Raw genomic sequence first — 20927 nt, forward strand, 5'->3', positions numbered from 1 at the left:
TGCATGTCGTTTCAAAATTATTACCCTTACTATTATTCAATAGGGTAAATGTACCAGTTTGGCCATGTTCCTAATTAGGCCAGTTTCTCGCATAACTCCGAAAATAAAGCAATTTCCGATGGTTTTATTAGCTGTAACAAGAGATAGGTATATCGCTTACGCTTCTTTGCTGTGGAAAATTATCGATTGTTTATGGAAAATATGCATATTACAGTGTTGGCCAAATTAGGCACTAAGGTGGCTGAAACCGGTAAACTTCTTCTACTAGTCGGACCCGGCAGACGTTATCGTGCATAGTAGGTAGAAAAGCGCGCGATATCTGCCTGAGGAATGAAGAAAATCCGTCCAACTGTTTGCGAATTATACGGATACGAGCATAGGCGCTGTTGTCATTCAATCCCGCTTATTAGTGACATTTACTATCTTTACATTATTACGAAGAAGCCCGAAAACAGCGATTGATTTTGTCAAAAAATCAAAAAGTTATACCTACCTAGAAGAAAAAAACAAATTACTCCCCCGAGGTGAAACGCTCCATCCAACAAATTCGCATACAAAGTCGATCGGAGAAGGTTTATTTATTTATTACCATGCTAAGGCCAGTCTTCTCCATTCAGCTCAGTCCATGGCTGCACTTCGCCAACCACGCAGTCTGCGGAGGGTCCGAAAATCGTCCTCCACCTGATCGATCCACCTTGCCTGCTGTGCACCTCGCCTTCTTGTTCCCATCGGATCGTTGTCGAGAACCATTTTCACCGGATTACTGTCCGACATTCTGGCTACTACGTGCCAGGCCCACCGCAGTCTTCCGATTTTCGAGGTGTGAACGATGGATGGTTCTCCCAAGAGCTGATGCAACTCGTGGTTCATTCGCCTCCTCTACGTACCGTCCGCCATCTGCACCACACCATAGATGGTACGCAGCACTTTCCTTTCGAAAACTCCCAGTGCGCATTGGTCCTCCACGAGCATCGTCCAGGTCTCGTGTCCGTAGAGAACTACCGGTCTAATAAGCGTTTTGTAGATGTAGATGCAGAGCGATGTAGGTAACACGACCCCGGTAAGGTAGCTTACTGAAGCCTCTCAAATTCATATTTGCAGGGTTGCAGTCTGACATTCTTGCAACATGTCTGCCCATCGTACCCTTCCAGCTTCAGCTACCTTCTGGGTACTGGGTTCAACGTAGAGTTGAGCGACCTCGTAGTTCATCCTTCACCGTCAAACATCGTCTTTTTGCGGAAAAATGTGGTCATAAGTACCTGTCTTTCAAATACTCCGATTGCTTGCAAGTCCTTCTCAACCATGGTTCAAGTCTCAAGTCCATAGAGGACCACCATATCGGTATTGTTAGCGTTTTTTTTGCACATGATACACTTGGTGCGAATGTGAACCTTTTTTGACGTCAGTTTATTTGGAACCCGTAGTAGAGCCGACTTCCATAGATGATGCGCCTTCGTATTTCACGACTAACTTTATTATCAGCCGTTAACAAGGATCCAAGGCAGACGATCTCTTCGATTCCCGTTTATCGTAAAACTGCTTCCCAGGTTGGCTCTGTTGCACTCGGTGCCGCCCACTAGCATGCACTTTGACTTCGAAGCATTCACTACCATGGAAAATGGCATTTCCAATTTAACCCTAATTTTCATTACTGACATTCAACCGGTAGGAAGCTTGGGAATATTACATCACAAGACTACTATTTCAAAAACTTTATTTTATTGAAATCATTCTAACTTTTCACCCACAAATAGAATTGGTCATGAAAATAGTTTGGCGGGACAGTTATGCCGATTAATACTGAACTTGTTTTAGAGGTGAGGCAGCCCAGGGCTACACTTGTTTGGTGATTTCTACGCATTATAGTCCCGCTCAGTGCATGATTTCGTAAATGACCACTGTGATTGACATATGTCTCTCCATGCTTCATCTATAAAAGTAAACTGTTCACGTGACTGAAGTGATTATGTCGTTTAGAACTAAATATTTAAGATTGCCCTTAATTGGTCTTTAGCTGTTGGATGGCATTCCTAATTTTCCTCAAGGCGAGGGCTGGCTGGATTCCATCGTCCCTTGACCTGACGTACCTAACTAACAATGTTGGTGCTATGAGCTTCATCGTCTAGCCCAAGGTGAATACAAACAGGTGTAGCAGTATGCCAATTTCATGATTCAGCTATATTGGATTTTTATATGAGGCAGCTACCGAGTTTGTTTATGTTTTGCACAGAAAATGAATTTTTCACCCCCGCGCTAGTCTCTCCCATCTACTGTCGAAGTGAGTGAACCCTGATATAAGAACCCTGGTCTAGCCTTAGACAGTATAATGCTCGAATAAAAGCAGCCATTGCTGAATAAAAAATAAGCCCCCGCAATTAACCCCTTGCTTCAACTTGACTTTTGAGTACAATATCAAATATCAGCTGGTCAATTTTTGCCCAATATATTTTACCTTTTATCGTTTACCCAACAAACATTGGAAGCTGATAGAGTGCTTATTAAACCATAAATCGCGGTCATTCAGCACATCGCCGAGTATGCGGGTGCTCCCGACGAAATTAGGAGATTTACAGCTCCACGAACCGAGCTTGAATTGCTTGTCCCTTTTCATCGCTGCAATCGGAGAAGAGATTGTTTCGGTCCGTATTCTCTTGTTCATTATTCGTTGCTTGGTTTTGTTAAGCTAACTTGCGGGGCCTGACACCAACGCCCTAAATATCCGAAAGACCTTATAACCTGCTCTCTCTGCTTGGCGGCTGTGACAGGCAATCTTTGCCTTCGCGTGCTTCGCATCTGTTTGCGCCCACAGCCTCGCGAACCGATAGAGAAGTTTCAGTCATGTGCAGTACCCAACCCATGTCAACCACTACACTAAACCCAATTGATCGTTGTAGATCGACCGCGCTGGATACCTGACAGCATGCTCCGCTGGGCGCAAGCTGCTTCTCAGATCGTTCGTTTTATTCGGCCGATGTCACTCAACACGCCGTCTCACCATACCACTCTCCACCCTTACCATAAAGACTACAACCAGATAAGCCGAAGTCCCTTATCACCACTCACACTCGATAATTGATAAGAGTTCGAGTGATCAACCGCCACGACGCTCCCGTTAACATGTGTGGCCTAATACATCACTCATCCACATCATGCCATGATCCCAACCAATAAAACCCACCTTATCGTCGGAAGGCGAGTTTAGTTACCGAATCGTGGGAATCAATCCTCGACATCCCGTTAATTCGCAAGCGGTAAAGTGGACTAATAATAGCCGTTTGCTGATAGTGGCAATATATAGAGAAAGGCCAGAGACAACAGTGCGAAGATGGGAAATGTGATTTTAATTCGGTTTCATTGTTACCCTAATTAAGGCTCCCCCAGACCTAGGTGATTGCATCGCCGCGACGGTGACAACTAGTCGCCGCGATTCTATCGTCGGGTCGCTGCCGGCAATGTTCCATTTACGCTTCCATACCAACGGCGGCAGAATCGCAGTCGCCAAGCGATAGAATCGCGTCGCGATTGTCGCATCGCGTGTGTTTGGGGGAACCTTTAAGCGTTCCTGCCGCTCCTGATAGGAATGGCTCGACGGGAATGAAAACATCACTTTGAGATCGGTAAGAGTAGCCGAACATAAAATCCCACATGATTCCAAAAAATGCAGTGATATTTAATTTATGATAGGGGAAGGAGGGACAATAGGGGAAGAGGCCCCAAAACGCCCCCCCCGATGCAAAACGCCTTTTGTGGTTTCCCTCATATTTACCGTCATTAATATGTCCGTAACAAAACTAGATCTAACATTATGTAGGATAGGCGAAGAAAGTTTCAAAATAGTCCATGGGAAGGTCGGAAAAACCGAAAATTTCCACATTTTGAAGAAACATCTAACATTTTGGGAGGCAAAACGCCCTAGTGGCAATAACCTACAAAGTACTTGCGTCTCCACGGACTATCCATACTAGAATGCTGATTCGCCGACGCGTGGTACTTTGTTCCCTAGGAGCCGCCAGCTGAAAGGCGTTTTACCTCATGAGTTTTCCGGCAACAAAATATCACCACTTTTTTAAAATGTGAATATTATCAATATGATTGAGATTTTTGACAATGTTTGAATGGCATCAACTGGTTATCTTGTTTAACTTATGCATAATGTAAAAAATACCCATGAATAGCGTTACAAATAAGACAATAGAGCAGTGTTTGCTTAGCTATGGCATATGGCGATTTTCATGGATATTTTTACCTCATGCTCAGGGAATCAATTTTTCTGAAATGCGCTTGCGAAACAAGCGACAAAAGAGAACCAACGACAAAGCTTTGTTTTTGTCGGAGATAATAATGACAAAGATCCGAAAATTGTTGTCAGCAACAAAAAAGAAGACAATCTTGTTGCTAACTTTTCATACCGTTATTTTGCATTATTTCTAGAGCAAATTTCGGTTTTATGCTATCACAGTTTCTGGTTTTATAGATATATTCGAGAATCGAACAATGATTACAAAATCAGCATCGTATTTTGGGAAATATCAGAGCATGCAAGGCAAATGATTCTTGTCATATTGTGTTCGGGTTCTGATAAAGGTTTGTCGCTAGGTGCGTTTGTCAGTAACAAACACTGTTGATGACAAAGAGTATATTGTTAGGCGTTGCTCGAATATTGATTCCCTGCTCATGCTACAGTTATACAATATAGCTAACTGATGACATCTCAATCTGAAAAAATCTCAATCATATTGATGATAGTCACATTTAAAAAAAGTGGTGATATTTCGCTGCCGGAAAACTCATGAGGCAAAACACCTTCTAGTCAGCACCTATTAGGGAACAACGCACCACGCGTCGGCGAATCAGCATTCTGGTATAGACATTGCGTGGAGACGCATAGTGCCTTGTAAGTTATGCCTCCTAGGACGTTTCGCCTCGCCGAAATGTTAGTTGTTTTACCAAAATGTGGAAAATTTCGATTTTTCCAACCTTCCTTTCTTTTATTTTGACACTTGTTTCGCCTAATTTACTTACCTTTAGGTTTAGTTTTGCTACGGCCATGACAAATACGGTAAATATGAAGGAATACCAAAAGGCGTTTTGCCTCGGTGGGGCGTTTTGGGGCCTTTTCTCCTATTGGCTTCAGGCCTTTCTGTTCACCAGCAGGTGTTGCCGTGGTGCATCTTCCTGGTTGGTTGGTTATGTTTTGGTGTTTTCGTCAAGGGCGTGCGAAGCAGCGGGTCGGCCAGCATGGCGCTGGTAGTTTCTGGCCCCAGGCTGTCCGGACAGCTTTTCTTCTTGTGCTGACGCCGAGGGATACACGCCAACACGACTACCACACCAAAAGAACCCTAGGCTAAGTAGGATAAGTAAGTAATAATAAAGTAAGTACACCTCTCTAATCACTTCATTTTGTTTGTGAAACTGGAAGTCCTTTGCTGAGTTGGGATGGTCCATCGTATTCTGAGGATGAGATTGGACATAGATCGCACATAAACTTTGGCGTGCGCGAGTCTCACGAAGCTTTTGTACCTCACATTAACATTGGTGAGTCGCAATGAGACATCTCAATGTGATCAGCCCATGCGTTGCTGCGTTACCGCTTTTTCCCGGTGTAAATCTACAAATTTTCAACGCCACATGCGCGCAGCGTTGAAAAGACGTTACGTGGGCTTCGAGCCTTATACCCGTTGGCTGCTGCTTCGATTCGGCGTGAACTGCAGGGGAAGAGGCCCCAAAACGCCCCCTTGGGCAAAACGCCTTTTTGGTATTTCATCATATATACCGTATTTGGTATGGCCGTAACGGAACTAGACCAAAAATTATGTAGTGTCATAATAAAAGATAGGAAGGTTGGAAAAACAGAAATTTTCCACATTTTGATGAAACGTCTAATATTGCGGCGGGGCAAAATGCCCTAGAAGGAGTAACCTACAATGTACTACGCGTCTCCACGCACTATCCATACTAGAATGCTGATTCGCCGACGCGTATATAGGATTCTGGCCTGAGATCTGAATTTCTTTCGAAAAATGGCATTCACACAATTACAATTTCACTTAGAAAATTATTGGTCATGTTCGAGGACTTGTACCTAAGTTGGTTTATAATCAAATACTAATTATATGAATGATTAATTGATATGCGAACATATTTTTTTAATCTCTATTTTAGTAATTTTTTTATAATTACAATAAGTTCTTTACATAACTATGAGAACATATCCTAACATTTAATATCACCTAATTCTTGAAAAGTGACGAATGGTACTACAGAATAAGGTTTTACAATTTTCTGATAAAGATTACGATGAGTAGCCTTCGTTAACACAGTAGAAGCATAAGTACTAGAACGTATTACAATATAAACTTTACAAATATACAAAATAAACAGTTAACAACACATTTAACAAATTAAAATAACTGACGATTTTTGTGTGCCCTGAGAGAAATGTCGAATGTGTTGACCATTGCGAAATATGACTAGGTTTCATTAAAGGTGTTGGTCCATCAGTTAAATCCCGCAAATGTGTTTTCATTGCGTTTTGTATTTTGTCTACAACAGCCAAGTCGTTAAATACATAGCTCTATTTGGAGTAGGATTCACATCCTATTTGGTCACCTTTTATAATTTTGTGCCATGTGCCGTTAGTGGCGCTGTAGTATTTTTTTATGTGTTATCGAATTTGACTTCAATAAGCTGAATTCAGCTGTTTATGAGGCACCATGTTGTAGGGAATGTTTCGTTTGATCAACAACATCGGTTTGACATTTATAGCACCAGTACTTTGGCTGCTAGGTCGATGCAAACTAGATGTTGGTCACGCGAATAGGAGCGACACTAGCAATCTCATACTTATGAATCAACTGTTAACACTAATATGCCAAAATGGCGTTTACGTCAATTTGCCAAATAACAGTAGAATAAGTTGTCCGAGAGTAGAGTGTCCGATGTAAGTATGATAAGAAACTAGAAATAACAGTCGCTTCAAACGTTTTCATTGCCATTCCAGACGCAACCACGTGTTTGCTTTTAGGCGCACGCGCTCCATAACTTGACCAGCCCTGCATGAGTGCCAGTTGAATGCTATAATCTTTGCATTCTCTGCTGTGTTCTCCTGTCATTCGGTGGTAGTTTCGCTTTTCCTCCTTCTATATGTGCTTATTGGGTACACTATAAGCGATTGCCATATGATTCATTCATAGCTCTACTCTACGAGGTAATCTCACAAACATATTATACTTTTCATCGTCGAACGTGTCGGTCGTGTGTAAGTAGACGGGTGTTTTCGTCGTGCTCTCGATCAGTAGTTTGGATAGAAGGCAAAAAAAACTTGAACAACAACTTTACTTCAAGACAAGATTTCTCTATCTACGTTCGCTTTGTATAGTGCAAAGTCTGGCCTGTGCAATGAAAAGTAGAGATTTTTCTTTGTAGGCAAAGAATTTTTCTCTTAAATTTTCTACGAAAAAATCGTACTGGGTCTGGTCTATCAACAAGTCACAATTTTGGTGTAAAAGTGCTCTGAAGTGGAGTTCGAATTATCGACTAAGCAAGCAGTGAGACAGGCAGCAGGCCGAATGGGAGTGAACAAATATTTTATTAGTTCGCTGCATTGTTGGTTGCATACAGAAAGAAAAAGGGTGCTGTCGAGAAAATGCTAGTGAAGTGAAAATCAAGTGTGTAATAGTCGATTACAAATGCCAAAATTCTTGATAAATAGCCAGTGCGGTATGTGTTTTGAGGGAAAGGTATAATTGCGATAATCAAATTCGGTCTATCCAAACCGAAACCAGAGTGTGTAAAGAATAAAACGTAGAGCGATTTGGGAGCTTTTTGAAGGTCGCTACTGTGGCCAAACTGGTGGTGTAAGTGGAGTGTTGGTTTCACGAATACCGGATATAGCAGCCGATTGCCGCGTATCCGGTGCAAAACAATGGCCCGGCTAACGGAGGAGATGGTGATTGCCAGATCCAAACAGTCCGATCTGGCAGCAATTAAAAAGCTGAATTGCTGGTAAGTTGAAGCTTGCAATTGTGAGATTTTTATTCATCCGAGGTTCGTTACTCCCACGTAATATCAGCATTTGTAAATGAAGATTAGTCACATCATTGACTGATGTTTTTTAAATGATAGATAAACATTGAAAAATTTTGATACTACATATTCGAACATGAGAATATATAGAAAAAAGAAAAAGGGGATTATAACTTCAAAGTACAGTTTTTAGAACAATTCTCTATTTTTTGTTTGTTTTAGGGTGTTCAGTTGTAGCTATCTGGTAGCTTAGTTTGGCAAGGGTGAACCCTTCCATACGTTCCCCCTACTTGGACACAGACCCACGATGGACTAGCCTATGATGGCCACTTGAACATTGTGTGCAGTAGTTAGGTCTTGTGCCGGAGTAGTTTTTTTTTTAATTTATAGTTTCCCCATTAGTAGTGTTTGAATTATATTCCCAATACCATAAATAAAAGAAGCTCCAAAAGTTCGTTCAAAAATTAAACTGGTCAATTCGCAAGAGTCAGTCTTAATATAATTATACTGCTGATGGAGTAGAAAACTCTAATGAAAACGTATTTTGAACTATAATATCGCATTAAATTTAGATATCAATCAGTTCAAACTTTGAAGATTATTTAGTGAAAGCATCTGAAGCTGAATCAGGAGGCCAAAGCGAGTTCAAAACCGTTCACCAAACAGTCATCAAAAATTTTTAACTTACAGTTTAAGCCGCTACATATTCTGAAGCTCGTTTCAAGAAAACGCCGAACACTATCATTATGTGCCTATAATGGTCTCAACAGCATCGGAATCGTCTTCAAACAAGATTCAATAGGTAAAATAAGTTTCAAAACATTACATGAGCTTCAGTTTTATAATGGGCTTGGGAAGTCTTATGGTCGATCTTTACGTCTGTAGTAGAACCTAGGTTAATATTAGCATTTCATCAGTCTTAATTATGTCAGATGTTTTGTAAAGTGTCAATTCGTCTCTCTTAGTGTTCTTTGTCTGTCTTAGTTATTTAATGTTTCCTACGTTATTCAGTTTAAGTCTATTACTCATTTCAGATTATGTTGCGTTTAGCTGTCAGTTCATTATGTTCATTTATTTGTCTAAAATTCGCTAAAGTAAGCGTAAGTAAGCAAGTTTAAGAGTTGAGCGAAAATGATAAAATGGTCCCTAAATCGTCTTGAAGCCTTAAAGGCATAGCATAACTATAATTGTATGGGTCGTGGTCAGTTATAAGATTCACTTCTCGGTGGCAAAATAAAGCTTCATCACGCCTAATCCCTAACTATTAAAAAAAATATCGAGAATGAAAAATTGTATGCATACCATTTTTATAATTGGTGATATTTTCAATTATGACTCTTTTAGGAATCTTTGAGTGAGACATAATAAAATAACACAGGCGCAACGTTCCTAGTTTTGATAAAACTACTACTCAGTGAATCTAACAGACAATTCTCTATTGATGTCGATATACTTGATCACAGTTTCAATTATAATAAACCTATTCTAGCTAGTATTAAGCGTGGCTACGACTCATCACTATCAGGGAACGTTCAGAAAAGTATTGCATCATTGAGTAAAGAGGCCAGCTTAACTGCACTACCGTTCAAGGTTCCAAGACACGATGTCCACGATGACACGATGTAAAATCAGTGCGTGCCAGATTGTGACGCGGTATTAAATAAAAATAGTCAACATGTGATATCACCACGACAGGATATGTCTTTAGTTGGTCTATCTATCCATGTATGAAGGCGTTTGGCGATCCTCCCAAATGAAGTAGCCTTTTGATCATTGGAAAGATCTTCTGAATTCTCATGTAAAACTCTTTGCAGTTTGAACGGTAAATTCTTCTGAAAATAAATTTCCTCGAAACTGGATGGATTTTTCACAGAAACAGTTTAGAAATTCCCTTTTTCGGGAGTGTAGTCTGTGCTGCTTCTCCAGCATTTTCTGCGCATATTTTCGCAGTATAATATATAAGTATATAAGCTATTCAATGATCCAAATTATAAATGACGTAAAATATAATACCACCGAATGTCCATTGAGCTTATATGACTTCAGTCATCACTTGTACTAGCCATCACAGGTTTTATTGTTCGCTAAAATATTTTGGACATCGTGTTGTTTGTAATGTAATCATCATGTTAAGTCCGTGGACGCAGAGGTTCGACGCCCAAACAAGAAAAAACTCTGCAGCCACATTAGAATGGACATTGCTCGACACAAGTACCTCCTTATATATCTATATATCTTGATCTTAATTGAAGATCATTTTGGAGGACCTTGGACATTTTATGTTCAAGGTAAGCTAGGATCATTTGCTTTTTAAACTAAATTCGTTACATACTGACGAAGAGGATATTGCAAAAGTCATGATTGATCTGGTAGATAATTTGGGATTGAACTCGAGAACGCTTTGGAGTACTTTGAACAGCTCGTATTCAAGAACATTTAGTTAACATCATGCGCATATGCCTATTGGACCGGATCGGGTATATTCCAAAGATAAAACCATTGCAAAAGCCTTGATTGATCTAGTACATACCTCGAGCTGAGCTCGAGAATGTTTTGGAGTACCTTAAACATCTCGTATTCAAGAAAATCGGGTTTACATGATGCAGATATGCTTATTGGACCAGTTTGGGTATATACCGACGGCGAGAACATTGCAAATGTTTTGGTTGATCTGGCAGATACCGTGAGCTAAGCTTGAGAACGTTTTGGAGAACCTTGAGAACCTTGAGTCGTATTCCTGAAAATTGATCAGGATGGCAATACTTGGTTGAGTGTTTAGAATTATCAAACAGTGTGGCATAGCCAGATTCATCTGCATGATCTCAGAAGCAAAATCTGGGACTTCAATGCATAGTCAAACTTAACCTCCGATGTTTTTCCTGTGAAGCCAACATCCTGATGAACATTTTTGCTGAAGCAAGTGGGACCTAGCGAACGGGAGATTAAGAAAAAAAAATGCTATGATGTCCGTTTCATGTTCTCGAGCCGCTTTTCTTCTTTATTAATAATTAGAGCATTTTTATAAGATTTATTGTTTTCTTGTTAGTTTTAATTCCACTACACAATATTATCTTGAATTGTATTTGTATTTTGGTTATTAAGCGGCGCAGGAGATTTTTTTTTAATAATTGATGCTTGGTATTGATCAAAATTCTTTTTGATATTCCGTTTCGTTAAAAGCTAGTTTAAGCTGACAAAATTTTTGAATTTTAACGAAATGAAACGCCATGATTAAATTCCGCGGAATGGGTTTGGAAAATGAAATAGCCTCAATAAACCACATGATGGAGGGGGAGTTTTGACGGCTGAGACATTTGATTTTTATTATTTTAATATTTGATAATTTGACAAAAATTTGGATTGGATTGGATTGGATTGGATTGGATTGGATTGGATTGGATTGGATTGGATTGGATTGGATTGGATTGGATTGGATTGGATTGGATTGGATTGGATTGGATTGGATTGGATTGGATTGGATTGGATTGGATTGGATTGATTGATTGGATTGATTGATTGGATTGGATTGATTGGATTGGATTGACTGACTGACTGGATTGATTGGATTGGATTGGATTGGATTGGTTGGATTGGTTGGTTGGTTGGATTGGACTGGACTGGATTGGACTGATTGGATTGGATTGGATTGGACTGGATTGGACTGGTTGGATTGACTGGTTGGATTGGTTGGATTGGACTGACTGGATTGGTTGGTTGGTTGGTTGGACTGGTTGGTTGGATTGGTTGGATTGGATTGGTTGGACTGACTGGTTGGACTGGTTGGTTGGATTGGATTGGACTGGACTGGACTGGATTGGGATTGGGACTGATTGGTTGGACTGGACTGACTGGATTGGGACTGGTTGGACTGACTGGATTGGACTGGATTGGACTGGACTTGGATTGGATTGGATTGGGACTGGACTGGACTGACTGGATTGGACTGGACTGACTGGATTGGTTGGATTGGATTGGACTGGATTGGACTGATTGGACTGGACTGGGACTGACTGGACTGGATTGGGATTGGACTGGACTGGATTGGACTGACTGGACTGATTGGATTGGACTGGATTGGTTGGACTGGATTGGACTGGATTGGATTGGATTGGATTGGACTGACTGGATTGGACTGGACTGGATTGGATTGGTTGGTTGGACTGGATTGGACTGGATTGGTTGGATTGGACTGACTGGACTGGATTGGATTGGTTGACTGGATTGGTTGGACTGACTGGACTGGACTGGACTGGTTGGACTGGACTGGACTGGATTGGTTGGTTGGATTGGATTGGTTGGACTGGACTGACTGGTTGGATTGGATTGGATTGGACTGATTGGATTGGTTGGATTGGATTGGACTGGTTGGATTGGACTGGATTGGTTGGATTGGATTGGATTGGTTGGACTGGATTGGATTGGATTGGGATTGGATTGGATTGGATTGGATTGGATTGGATTGGATTGGGATTGGATTGGATTGGATTGGATTGATTGATTGGATTGATTGGATTGGATTGATTGATTGGATTTGATTGGATTGGATTGGATTGGATTGGATTGGATTGGATTGGATTGGATTGGATTGGATTGGATTGGATTGGATTGGATTGGATTGGATTGGATTGGATTGGATTGGATTGGATTGGATTGGATTGGATTGGATTGGATTGGATTGGATTGGATTGGATTGGATTGGATTGGATTGGATTGGATTGGAGCGAACATTTTGCAATGTCATGTTAAGTTACGTAACTAGCAAAATCATTCCTGTCGTGATATGGAAATGCTAATATCATCTTCCAAACTTAGACGTACATGTTCATGAAAAAATTAGAGGCGATAGTAACACAAAAAAGTTGTAATTTTTTTTTACAAAGGTGGCATCAATAAATAGATAGATAAGGGTTTTTTTTTGCAATTCCTGGTCATAATATCTGGTTTACAGTTCGTCTTTGAGTGGTAAAACAGCCTACTTTTCCATACCAACGAAATGGGTGCTTTAATGAACATTATGCAACTCAAATGGGTTGCATAATATTCATTATAGCACTCATTTGGGTTCTATAATGAAAAACCTACATCACAACAGTAGTTACATGCCTTTTTATTTATTTATTATCAGACTAAGGCCGGAGTGGCCTGTGCTGCACATAAAAGTCTTCTCCATTCAGCTTGGTCCAAAGCTGCACTTCGCCAACCACGCAGTCTGCGGAGGGTCCGCAAATCGTCCTCCACCTGATCGATCCACCTTGCCCGTTGTGCACCTCGCCTTCTTGTTCTCGTCGGATCGTTGTCGAGAACCATTTTCACCGGATTACTGTCCGACATTCTGGCTACGTGCCCAGCCCACCGCAGTCTTCCGATTTTCGCGGTGTGAACGATGGATGGTTCTCCCAACAGCTGATGCAACTCGTGGTTCATTCGCCTCCTCCACGTACCGTCCGCCATCTGCACCCCACCATAGATGGTACGCAACACTTTCCTTTCAAAAACTCCCAGTGCGCGTTGGTCCTCTACGAGCATCGTCCAGGTCTCGTGTCCGTAGAGAACTACCGGTCTTATAAGCGTTTTGTAGATAGTCAGTTTGGTACGGCGGCGAACTCTATTCGATCGAAGCGTCTTACGGAGTCCAAAGTACGTACGATTTCCAGCCACTATGCGCCTCCGAATTTCTCTGCTGGTATCGTTATCGGCGATCACCAGTGAGCCCAAGTACACGAATTCTTCAACCACCTCGATTTCGTCACCACCGATAGAAACTCGTGGTAGGTGGCTTACATTGACCTCTCTTGAGCCTCTTCCTACCATGTACTTCGTCTTCGACGTGTTGATGACTAGTCCAATCCGTTTAGCTTCGCTTTTCAGTCTGATGTAGGCTTCCTCCATCCTCTCAAAGTTACGTGCCATGATATCAATGTCGTCAGCGAAACCAAATAACTGGACGGACTTCGTGAAAATCGTACCACTCGTGTCAATTCCTGCCCTTCGTATTACTCCCTCCAAAGCGATGTTGAATAGCAGACACGAGAGACCATCACCTTGCCGGAACCCTCTAAGCGTTTCGAAGGGACTCGAGAATGCCCCTGAAACTCGAACTACGCACATCACCCGATCCATCGTCGCCTTGATCAACCGTATCAGTTTATCTGGAAATCCGTTTTCATGCATTAGCTGCCATAGCTGGTCCTGATCGATTGTATCATATGCGGCTTTGAAGTCGATAAATAGATGATGTGTGGGCACGTTGTATTCGCGGCATTTCTGCAATACCTGACGTATGGCGAACACCTGGTCTGTGGTACAGCGTTCACCCATAAATCCCGCCTGGTACTGCCCCACGAACTCTCTTGCAATTGGTGTTAGTCGGCGGCATAAAATTTGGGAGAGTACCTTGTAGGCGGCGTTCAGCAATGTTGCATGCCTGCATTCAACTGAATTAGCTTGGGTAAGTGTTCAAATAGTCTATTCTCTCCGTCGCGTTATAAATGAAATAGTTTGATGACATGACATCCAAAATTTCCATAGGCGAGTGTATCTATCACTTCACGGCTTATCAACCTATGTAATTTGGCACGGTAACATGGAATCTGATTGTTCTCTGCAGCATAATTTATTGGCAAGAATGATCATGTGGAGTAAAGTAGACAGTACAATTTTGGTACAGATCTATCAAATTTAAGTCCATTTTTCGTCATTGCACAAAATAGCGTGTGCAACTCGTTGCAAAACTCGATTTTATCAGCACTCGTAGTATTTATCCAACTCGGCAAGCCTCGTAGGATAAATTAACAACTCGTGCTGAAAAAATCATCCTTTTGCAACTTGTTGCATAAACTACTATTTAAATACATATTGGCACTATCTGATACATATGTATATGTATATACGAGAGTAGCGATAAATCTAAACTGATACACATAGTTGGGTAGAGAGAACAGGGTGTGAAATGTCGCCAAAGCAGATTCAATAGATACGGGGAATTTACTGATATCCCATCGTTATTAGCTGGTTATGGAACAACTTCTCGCAAGGGCAGCTGTTGTATAATTGGTAATACGTCCGTGTACTAAATGGAATAGTGTGGGTTCAAGTCCCACCGGCAGCCGAATCTTTTTTCGCAATATCTCATAAAAACACCCTAAAATGGCAAACTTAACTATGTGTAACTATCAAAATTAAACATCTTTTTTTTTAAAAAAAAAAAGATAAATCTTAATTTAAAAAATAACGAACTTTGAACTAAGTAATAAATAACTTTATTGTTCATCATTACTCACTCCAGTGTGTAGCAGCAAAATGTGAATTGATAATTTGATACGCTGAAATCATAATAAACTAACATAATGATCGTGAAAGTTGATAGTAACGGGTAAACGATTTTAAACTTGCTCGACTTGTGCGGATAACTACATATAGGAAAACAAACAAAACTGAACAACGAAACGGGATCCCAACGAAGTGCCTCATGCCATTCAATGTAAGCGGGACCGTGTGTTCTTTCTGTTCAATGTTGACGACGACGGTCTTCCACAGTGATTTCAACTTTCTTGCTTCCAAGCACGCTACCGCGCCGTTCCGAGTAGAGGTGCGCTAAACTGGAACTCACGGGAGGAGTCTGCAACTAGCGGTACCGTTTCACTGTTGAAATGGTGTCTAATCAAAATTTTAGAAAACCTATCTACGAAGAGCCATTCCGAGTGAGCATGTGATTGCGTTCATTTGCGGTATACGATTCGGTGCAGCATAAAAACACGCTTTTTCGGAGCAACACTGCTTAGATACCTGCCTAGCATTGACGGCGGTGTGGTTCATTGTGTTGGGCACTTTACAGTACTCATCAGGGAAAATGGGACTGATGAAGAAATGTGTTATTGTTTCAAATTGCTGTGGAAGCTCCGAATGCATGCATACAAAACAGACTTCAACATATTGTATGTAGATTTTTCTCTGCGTGGCGCATCGCTTTTATGATGACGCGCATAGACAACAATGTAATGCATACATTCATAAGCTTGAATTCACGCAAAACGTTAGATCCAACAAAAAAAAACTTTTTATATTTCCTTCCAATTTATGTATTAAATGGCAAACACTGAATCGGGATTAGAACCACTGAGCTGCAGAATGCTTCTATATGTTACGTTTTAAGGACGCTGCCAATTATCATTTGTACATTAGCACAAATGTTTGGCAAACGGCTACAACGTAAAACATGTCTCGCATCAAAAGCTCTTTTTTTTACAGGTGCGGTATTTTGCGAAACCGGTTTGCGTAAACGTATCCCATTAGGGTGAGATTTGTGAAATTCTTTTCTAAATATACTTGATAGTTACGAGTTAGGATTTTATAGTTAATCCCTTTCAATTTTGGAGATAAATGTCAATTGTAGTTCAATAAGTAAATAGGAAATGCAAGCAAAAATAATAACTTTGCCTAGCAACCTTACAGTCATAAACTCCTGGGACATCCGTGGAAAAAAATCCCGAATTATTACCATAAGAATTACAGCACAAGAATTTGAAAATTTAACAAAGGTATTATCCAAAAAATATTTGCAGAAATTCCCGAAGCAATTTCCGCAGCAATTGTTAGAGAAATTACAACAAAAATAACCGAAGGACATAGGTGAACTGGGGGTAGGACGCCCACGTTAAGGAAAATGCCATTTTTATCAATGAAAACCACCATTTCAGCCAGTTTTCATCAGCGCATACTGAAGAACAGCATATCTGCGACTGACTACCGATAACAGATATCTAATTGTCCATTTTATTGCACAGAAATTTGATTTTTAAAAGCACCCGAAAAAATGATTTTGAAACCATGCGGGGTGAGATGCGCCAGTGGATGGGTTAAAACGCGCATGTGCTTATCGTACTGATTTTCATTTTAATTGCCTACATTAAGGCAATTAACCGAATGTTTCAGCTGTTTCGGTCATACGAAATGAGCATGGGCGTAATGCCCCACACCGACCTCAGAAGTTTGAAGGCCCATAAAATCGTTTTAAAACCATTTTTGACGACGATTTCGTGTGGAACATAAAGAACACGAGTAAGCAGCATGGCTCGTGGCTCAATTATTAATTTATCAATGTATAACAGCGACAGAAAGACTAAATTCCACCGAGCTAGAATTGCATCAAAACACGCAAAAATCGTTTTTTCGAGTTTTTCATGTATAACTAGAGAAAAATCATGAAATATATGTATATAATGGCAATATTTTTCATTGCTCTATCGTATAGACTATTGAAAATAATCAAAATGGGGATATTTAACCTTATTCAGGGGTGGCGCGTTTTAACCCCTATGGGCGTGCTACCCCCACTTCCCCTACTTTGTGTATTTCTGGATAGGTTATAGAAATAATTCTTGGATCATTTGCTGCAAGTTTAAAACAAAATGTCCTAAGGTGTTGTGTTGCATTTCATTGACAAGGATGTTTTTTTGTTACAAATTACAATTCAGTTAATGTCTTAAATTAAAATCACCCTAATATCATGAATTATAAAATCGCAAAACTCCTGAGCGGAATTCAAATTCAAAGAACCAGAGAATAAATAGACGAAATACTCCCATCATTACGGAAAAAAAACATCAACTAAACTAGAAAGCGTGGTCGGCAAGTGTTTATTGTGTTTTTTTTTCTTTGGCATCAACAAAACCGTATTATTCCATCCCTGACAAGCAGGTATACGAGTTGTTATGATTAATACGTAGCAAGCTCTTATTTGGAATCGCTGTTGAGTACATCACCTACGGAAAGCGTCATCGACGTGAGCCTTGATGTGTTCTTTTTCATACACGGGGGACCGGTATCGGCATATAAATATGTGAGAACACTCCCACGAGTTAGTTTCCATTCTTGAACTTGAAAGGCTTGGAACGTTGGTGGTGCTACTAAAAGCTGGGTGGAATCACGAAACCTGAATGACCACGACATTTGATATTCATTGACTTCGGTTTTTCATTTGATGTACTGCTGGGTTACGTAGAGATAGGTGATGATAATCTGTTTAATTGACATATTCCTTCTTTGAATTTATAATTATTATTTAATTTTTTTTTCGATAAACAAGAAAGAATGTAATAGCTTCAGGTAGATTAATTAAAGTTTTTATTATTAATGAGACGAAGAGTATTCCAGTTTAATCATTGAAATCCTTTTTGCCTTTCTCCTACAACAAAGTTGCACCGAATGGCTATAGTATCACTCTAAAATCAAACTTTCGATGCATGGACCGGATGCCAATAGTGTTATACACCAATCGACTCAGCTTGACGAACTGATGGGATGTCTGTGTGAGCGTGTGTATGTATATGTGTATGTACGTATGTATATATGTGCGCAAAAAACTCATTTTTTGGCATTTACAGATTGATTTGCTCGCAACAAATTGCATTCGACGGAAAATCTTGTTCCATAATTTGAAAATTTTCCGGATCGGACTATGGGATCAAATTGGGTCAACATACATTTTTTATAATACACGAGAAAGACATCATTACCACTAGGTGAATTAATCAAGGTTTTTACTCTTTTCTCTACTCCACAGGGGAAGCGAACTAAGCGATGTTTCCATCATTCGACGCATGCGGGGCGTGGAGGTATTAGCATTCAGGTATGTCACAGTCAGTGTTCTAAGGTTCATTAACGTATACATCATTCATTGTAGTTTCCTAATGTCACCTAATTTCATTATGGACCTAACCTTGCCACTATATATGAACGTATCATAAATATGTAGCGTTTGTCACTACACCAGTGGCCCTAATCACCTCAATTTCCGATATTTCGTACAGTCAGCCATTCAATGTTTATCCCCCATTCATACGCGTTGGAAATGTGATTTGACTCGCAGCACCCATAAGGTGCAAAGTCATCAAAAAGTCGTTAAAGCCTTTATAAATAAAAGTGCCACATTTTTCCCCCAATCACTTGTCACTAATTGAAGCAAATTTCCGTATGATCATCTGGAGCCAAAATGCCTAGATGACGGAGCCTCTTTAGAGGATTAAATCGCTGCACTTAATAAAGCAAGTTGTGCCCACACAGGCTTAGTCAACAATCTAGTGCGGATCTAATTTGGTTCATTAGTTGAATTGAGTCTCGCTGATCTTTGAGTCATCGCGCCAAAATCTGATTTAAATTCTCTGTTGTGTGGAGCAAATTTTTAAGACCGAGTAAGCGGATTTTGTAAATAAGAGTGGAGCGTTTTGCGACGTTTTGTTTTCTTACACTTTTTGTTGTTTATATTTAATAATTATATAATACCGTTGTGAGTAGGGAGGTATAACGGTATTTCAAGGTATTTGGCTTTTGACTTATACATAAGAACACCAGCAAATAATTTTAACGAATATTCTATTCTTCTAATATTAACGAATATTCGGTAACAATTTCCTTTAAAGTCTAACAAATTTGATTCAGTCGGTCATTGATAAATTCCAGTTTATATTTGAATCAACAGAGTAGTGTAGAATTATCTTTAGGATACTCTCACCGTAGTAGAAAGTAGCTTCGAAAACAGTACGCTTATCGTTCAAAACAGTGAATGGATGAGTGATCCAGGACCATAGTTCCTAGTTCCGAATTATTGAAGTTTATTAAAAATTAATGAAAATTAGATAATCCAAGTGTAGTGTGTACACTGGGTCGCTTTTTAAGCTATTGGTTTTTGCTTGTTTCTGGCCTTTTGATTTAACTAAACATTAAGTTGACCCCATGAAAAATTCATAAAAAATCAAAGAAAAGTCAGGTTGTATTTCAATCACTGGGACCATTTGTTAGATCTATTTTGACATATGTCCAACTTGATGTAGCTTTTTCAAGCTGACGCATCGTTACTATATAGAGCAAACACAACGCCTTGACTAGCAACGTTTTACTAATGCGGTATTAAGGATCCCCCAAACCTAAGCGATTTCATCGCCGCGATGGCGACAACTAGTCGCCGCGATTCTATCGTTGGGTCGCTGCAGGCAATGTTCCATTTACGCTTCCATACCAACGGCGACAGAATCGCAGTCGCCATGCGATAGAATCGCGTCGTGATTGTCGTGTCGCGTGTGTTTGGGGGAACCTTTATGGTTCTACTGCCGCCGCATTGGGACTTGTTTTCATAACAGCTGCGAAACAAATATTGGATATGTGCTAATATCATTTTTTGAAAGATCTAGAAGTTTGCGAATAATAAATACGTTGGGTGTAACGAAACGTTTAGACTGTCAAGCCTGATTCCATTCTAAGAGAACACGCAGATATACTACAAAATGGTTTGGTATACGTTGTCGAGATGATCCAAGTCTTGTCAACATATCAACTTGTCCATCGCCTTCAATGCAACAATGATCAGGAATCCAATACAGGTTCACTTGGTTACGTTTGATTAGGTTTGGAGTGTTTGATCACATTTCCAAACGAGCTTAGTCGTATAGTTGCTTCAAAGTGTAAGCACAATTTAGAGCATTCCAGAATAATCAGCTAGGTTCAGTACTTAATCATGAGCGAAGATTTGGTCCATCATTTGTCCAAATAATTTACTTTGCTCATGATTAACTACATCAAAACAACGATAAGATTTGAGAAAAATATTAGTCTCTGTTAGTGCAATCACCTGTCATAAGACGAGTTTAACAAGATTCCATTTAATTCCACTACGTTGTAATCTTTACAGATACCTATTTCGAACTCAACTGTAAGGTCGTCTTCAGTGTCTCGTACTTGACTCGAATTGTTGAAAGTCATGTCAAGTACGAGGTACTGAAACCTATGACCGCTTATCAGTCCCGTATTTGCTGGATTTCCTATTCGTATAAGACAAAATATATGCAATTGTGGGCAGTACAGTTGAGGTAGAAATGCGTATCTTTAAAAATTACAACGTGGTAAAATTA

At 40.1% G+C, this 20927-nt stretch overlaps 1 protein-coding gene across 6 annotated transcripts in view; it reads left to right on the forward strand.

Annotated features, from left to right (window-relative positions):
• The first annotated feature begins 7189 nt into the window (after window positions 1–7189).
• Window positions 7190–20927, forward strand: part of LOC134211553 (uncharacterized protein F09G8.5) — a 94961-nt gene continuing 81223 nt past the window's right edge. For 2 of the 6 annotated variants that reach the window (XM_062688527.1, XM_062688529.1), the window contains exons 1-2: window positions 7195–8004; window positions 18587–18652. In XM_062688527.1, the coding sequence (XP_062544511.1) occupies window positions 7925–8004; window positions 18587–18652 (146 nt within the window). In that variant the 5' untranslated portion in view covers window positions 7195–7924. Of the gene's footprint in view, window positions 8005–18586; window positions 18653–20927 lie in introns of all 6 variants that reach the window. The other 4 variants (XM_062688525.1, XM_062688528.1, XM_062688524.1 and 1 more) reach the window with 4 other exon arrangements.

This window comes from Armigeres subalbatus, chromosome 2 (genome assembly GCF_024139115.2).
Source record: "Armigeres subalbatus isolate Guangzhou_Male chromosome 2, GZ_Asu_2, whole genome shotgun sequence".
NCBI lineage: Eukaryota > Metazoa > Arthropoda > Insecta > Diptera > Culicidae > Armigeres > Armigeres subalbatus.